Source organism: Pteropus vampyrus, unplaced genomic scaffold (genome assembly GCF_000151845.1).
Source record: "Pteropus vampyrus isolate Shadow unplaced genomic scaffold, Pvam_2.0 Scaffold593, whole genome shotgun sequence".
Classification (NCBI taxonomy): Eukaryota; Metazoa; Chordata; class Mammalia; order Chiroptera; family Pteropodidae; genus Pteropus; species Pteropus vampyrus.
Window position 1 is genome coordinate 154,223 of NW_011889374.1, and position 4,316 is coordinate 158,538.

The following is a 4,316-nucleotide window of genomic DNA, read 5'->3' on the forward strand; positions in this document are numbered from 1 at the left end:
CTGGGATGGGCACGGAGTATGGGTGGCTAGTAAGAAATGACGTTGGCATGGATAAGGGCATAAACTTTATTTGGAGGATCCAGGAAGACTGTTGAGCAGGTTGTGACACAGACACCTGAGACCGTGGCCTCTGGGATTGGCCTCTCCAAGCCTCAGGGGAAATCGTGAGCAGAAGTTTTCTGAAACAGCAGCTAACAAAGTCCCGACTCGAGCATGTGTTCAGAGTTCTCGAAAGCTTCGTGTCAGGACTTTTGTTATCTGTTTCATGTGTGCCGTTGTATTAACCTTTCACAATCATCTGGTTAGATAGGGATGATTTCCTGCTTTGCAGAACAGTAAGGCAAGGCACGGAGAAGCAAAGCGACTCTCAGATAAGTGGTATAGATGGACTTGAACTTGGTTCTTTTGGACACAAGTCCTGTGGTCTTCCACATGTACTAGAGGTTTCATACTATTGCCAGGAAGGCCATCAACTTTTTGAAAATCAGACACTCAGGATTATGGGCTGAAAATCATAGAATTAATACGTTGAAGTCTTAGCCCCCAGTACCTCAGTTAAAGTGAGGTCAGTAGGGGGGGGGCTCAATTCAACAGAGCTGGTGTCTTTATAAGAAGGGGAGACAAGGACACAGACACGTGCAGAGGGAGGACCACGTGAAGACACAGGGAGGATACGGCTGCCTACAAGCCAAGGAGAGAGGCCTTGGAAGAAACCAAGCCTGCCACATTGATCTCAGACTTCCGGCCTTCAGAATGGTGAGAAAATAGTTTCTCACTTGTGCACCTTGATCTCTGAGTACTCGGTGTTGGTGCCTTCCTGTTGCTGAGGCTTTGGCTTGTGAAATCTGAGGAAAGCATAGTGGAGCTCTTGTCCCTCTTCTGAGATGGAGCTAGCATCATCATGGCCTCGGTGACCTGAAAGGCTGTCTGCCCAGAACTGGTGCTGATGCGCCTGAGTGGAAAGAGACAGGATTCGAAGCAGGTCAAAAGGGCCCGGGGGTGGGGGGGGAGCAAACAAGGACCCGAATGGGATTGGGACTGATGCAACTTTTATCATTTGCCCGTTCGTTTATTTTAAAATGCTTAATAATTAAGACTGGCAATTCCTTAGAGAGTGTTCGTATTAATCACGTTATTTCTTTTAAGAAATGATGAGAGAGGATGCCGTGATCACCGTCATCTTACAAACGGTCAAACCGAGGCTAAGAGAGATAGTCTTTGCCCCAGAGGCACACATTGATATACATACGCCCTTGAGCTAGGACTCAAAACCAGTCTTTCTAACTATAGAATGTCTTTCTCTGTTTGGTCAGTGTGCCGGGTGCTGTGCGTGGAGTGAGGAGGAAAGCAGACATGGCCCCCGATACCATGCAGCTCATGGTTTTCCAGGAGAGGCATTTACTTAAACAAATGTAAAACAAACAGATTTCAAATTCTAAATGAAAGATAAAGCAAGGGCAGGGGTGGCATATTATAGAAGGCAGAGCCGGAGATCAGATCCTGCGCCCATGATGACAACCAGATGTCTCGCTCATATCTGCTTCCTGCCCACCACACCCTCGGGCTCCAAAAGCATGAAATAGAAACTCTCAAACAGGAGCTCAGAGAAGCAAAGACCGATAGTCTTTGGAGAAGGCCAGACTGTGGGCGGCGATCACCCAATGGACTATGCAGATGTCATATTACACAGTTGTGCACGTGTCATTTATATAATGCTATGAACCAATGATGCCCCAATAAATATCATTTTTAAAAAGAGAAAAAAGAATGAAAATAAAAATTCATCCAACTGTACACCTGAGATGCTTGCATTTTGTCGTATGGAGATAAAATATATATATTCCGGAGGAGAGGATAGGCTGACACGTGGGGCGTAAATACCCCCAACAAACCAACTGGACTACATGCGCACTCCATCAGAAACAGAAACATCAGAGCAGCTGAATCTACAGCTTAGAATAACCAACTTCGGAACTCTGGGGAATGTTGCATGTTAACAGAAAAATGCCTAAGGGCCCTTACCAAGGGTGCAGCTGAATAGGAGCTATGTCCTGTCACTTACCCTGGAGCCCGAGCCCACGACGTCATCCAGGTGGTGCACTGGCTGGGCTGCTTTCTTCCTGTGGGTCTTCACTCTAAGGGACCGCCCTGGGCTTTTCAGCCTGGTTATTTGGGGACATGGAGTAGGCAGACCATCAGACCACCCCTACTCCCTATGCAGAGCACGCAGGGAGGAGGGTGGAGGTGGGTCCAGTCTCCAGGTGCTCCCCTAACCCAAGAGAGACCTGGACCAGGAGTAGCTGGGAAGAGCCCCGCTTCTTGGCCCAGTTGGTTATGGGCTGATTCATGCCCACACTCAGCCTCCTTTCCCTGGCTCCTGGCTTTCTGACCAGTCCAGGGTCCTCCAGCTCAGGTTTTCTGAGATTCCATGACCTTAAGCCTTTCCCACCCCAGGCATCTCTTCCCATCCCCGGAGCCCACATTCACCTGTAGATGAGACCAAAGCAGAGAGAAAGCAGGGCCATGACTCCAGCTCCCCCGATCACTCCCATGATTGTACTGGCCCTGGACTCTGGTTTAGCTGTAGATAATTTGAATTTTGTGTAAATTCCAACTCCAATCCATGGCGTCCTCCCAACTGGCCACTTCTGTCTCCATGTGTGTCCCCTCCCCGTCCAGGACATGTCACTCAGTATTCTGTTGCCTTGTAGACCCTGGACCAACCCTTTCCCTAGCATGCTCCCCTTTGCTGGCCTCAGGGATGAGGATCTTGCGCCCCCAGCCACTCCAGTCTGGGCCTTAGGGTGTCTCTCTGAGCTGCTTCTCTCTGGAGCTGTATAGCTTGAATCGTGTGCCCCGCAAATTCATATGTTGCAGTCCTAACCCTCCAGGATCTCCCACCATGCCCCGTACCTCGGAGTGTGACTTTATCTGGAGATTAGGGTCTTGAGAGAGGTAATAGTGAAAATGAGGTCACGAGGGTGGGCCCTTAATCCAATATGACTGCCATCCTCATCAAGATGGGGGATTCGCACACAGACACACACACACACAGGGAGAACGCCAGATTGGAGGGGGGGCAGCGATGCTTCTACAAACTAAGAGGTGCCAAAGAAGGCCAGTGAACCCCCAGAAGCTGAGGGACAGACCGGTAACGCACTCACAGCCTCGGAAGGAACCAACCCTGTCGACGCCTTGATCTCGGACTTTTGGCCTCCAGACCTGTGAGCCATGAACCTCTGTAGTTAGGCCCCCGGGTAGGGGCATCTCCCCTCACAGTCCTAAGAAACTGCTACAAGGGCCCAGGCTTCTCCCCCTGCAGACTCCTGACCTGAAGCAGCAGGACAGTGGCGCTCGGCCCTGTGGGCATTCTGGGCCTTGCGTATGAGTCTGAGGCTTGAGCTGAGCCCCCTGCTGAGGCTCCGGGAGCTGCTGGTCCAGGGCCCACTGAGCCGGAGGTGGCTGTGACTGTGATTTTCCCCCAGCAGACCCACAGTGGCCAGTTCAGGGAGGGGGCCGGCCGGGCTCAGGAGGAGCAGCTGCAGTGCAGCCCCTCGTCCTCCCAGGGGCAGGAGGGGAAAGTCTTTGGGGACAGAGGAGAAAGGTCATTGGTGCCTCTCCCCTCCCCCAGCACCCAGGTATCCCTCCCCAGAGGCTCCCACACTCACCGACCATGGAGAGTCTGAGAGAGACATTTCGGAAGCCCAACAGGTGCTGAATTTGGCAAGTGAACTCTTCTTCCTCTGCAGTCCCCACTCGAGGCAGCTCCAGGATCTCGGTGCTGGAGATGGGGGTGGCATTTGGGGCTGGGGGCCCCCGGAACCAGCTCAGTTCTGCGGGGGGGTTGCTGTCAGCAGCACAGCGCAGCAGCAGAGCCTCGCCCTGCGGGATGGGAAGGGACGAGGTGCTTTGCAGAATCTTGATGGCTTTGGGGAGAAGGAAGTGCAGAGAGGGAGAGAGAGGGTGATGAGGTGGACGAAGCTGGGGTCTCCCTCCTCCTGCGATGTCCACACTAGCTCTGAGGTGGGGACCGGCAGAGTCCCGGCCTTGGGCCTTCTGAAGAGGCCCAGACTTCCCTGGAGCTGCCCAGGCTGCTCTGCAAATGGGGTCAGAGGGCTGTGGACAGCGATATGGTAAACAAATGCAGTTACTGGCCAGAGAGGAGTCCAGGGGAGCAGGACGAGGTAAAACATCAGAGACAAGGGGAAGGGGGAGGGGTGTGAGCTCCCTTTGGAACTGGCCACAGAAAGCTGTGGGCGAGCAAAAGAGTAACCTGAGGGAGCTGAGCTTTGGGGCGACTTACCACCCGTGTTCTC

At 52.7% G+C, this 4,316-nt stretch overlaps 1 protein-coding gene across 1 annotated transcript in view; it reads right to left on the bottom strand.

Annotated features, from left to right (window-relative positions):
* Positions 1 to 738: 738 nt before the first annotated feature.
* The window catches only part of LOC105308586 (sialic acid-binding Ig-like lectin 6), a 5,438-nt gene continuing 1,860 nt past the window's right edge, over positions 739 to 4,316 (bottom strand). Inside the window, exons 4-7 of the mRNA XM_023525671.1 lie at positions 3,669 to 3,926; positions 2,488 to 2,581; positions 2,063 to 2,135; positions 739 to 952 (exon numbers count right to left, since the gene is read on the bottom strand). Of these exons, the coding sequence (XP_023381439.1) occupies positions 773 to 952; positions 2,063 to 2,135; positions 2,488 to 2,581; positions 3,669 to 3,926 (605 nt within the window). The 3' untranslated portion in view covers positions 739 to 772. The remainder of the gene's footprint in view (positions 953 to 2,062; positions 2,136 to 2,487; positions 2,582 to 3,668; positions 3,927 to 4,316) is intronic.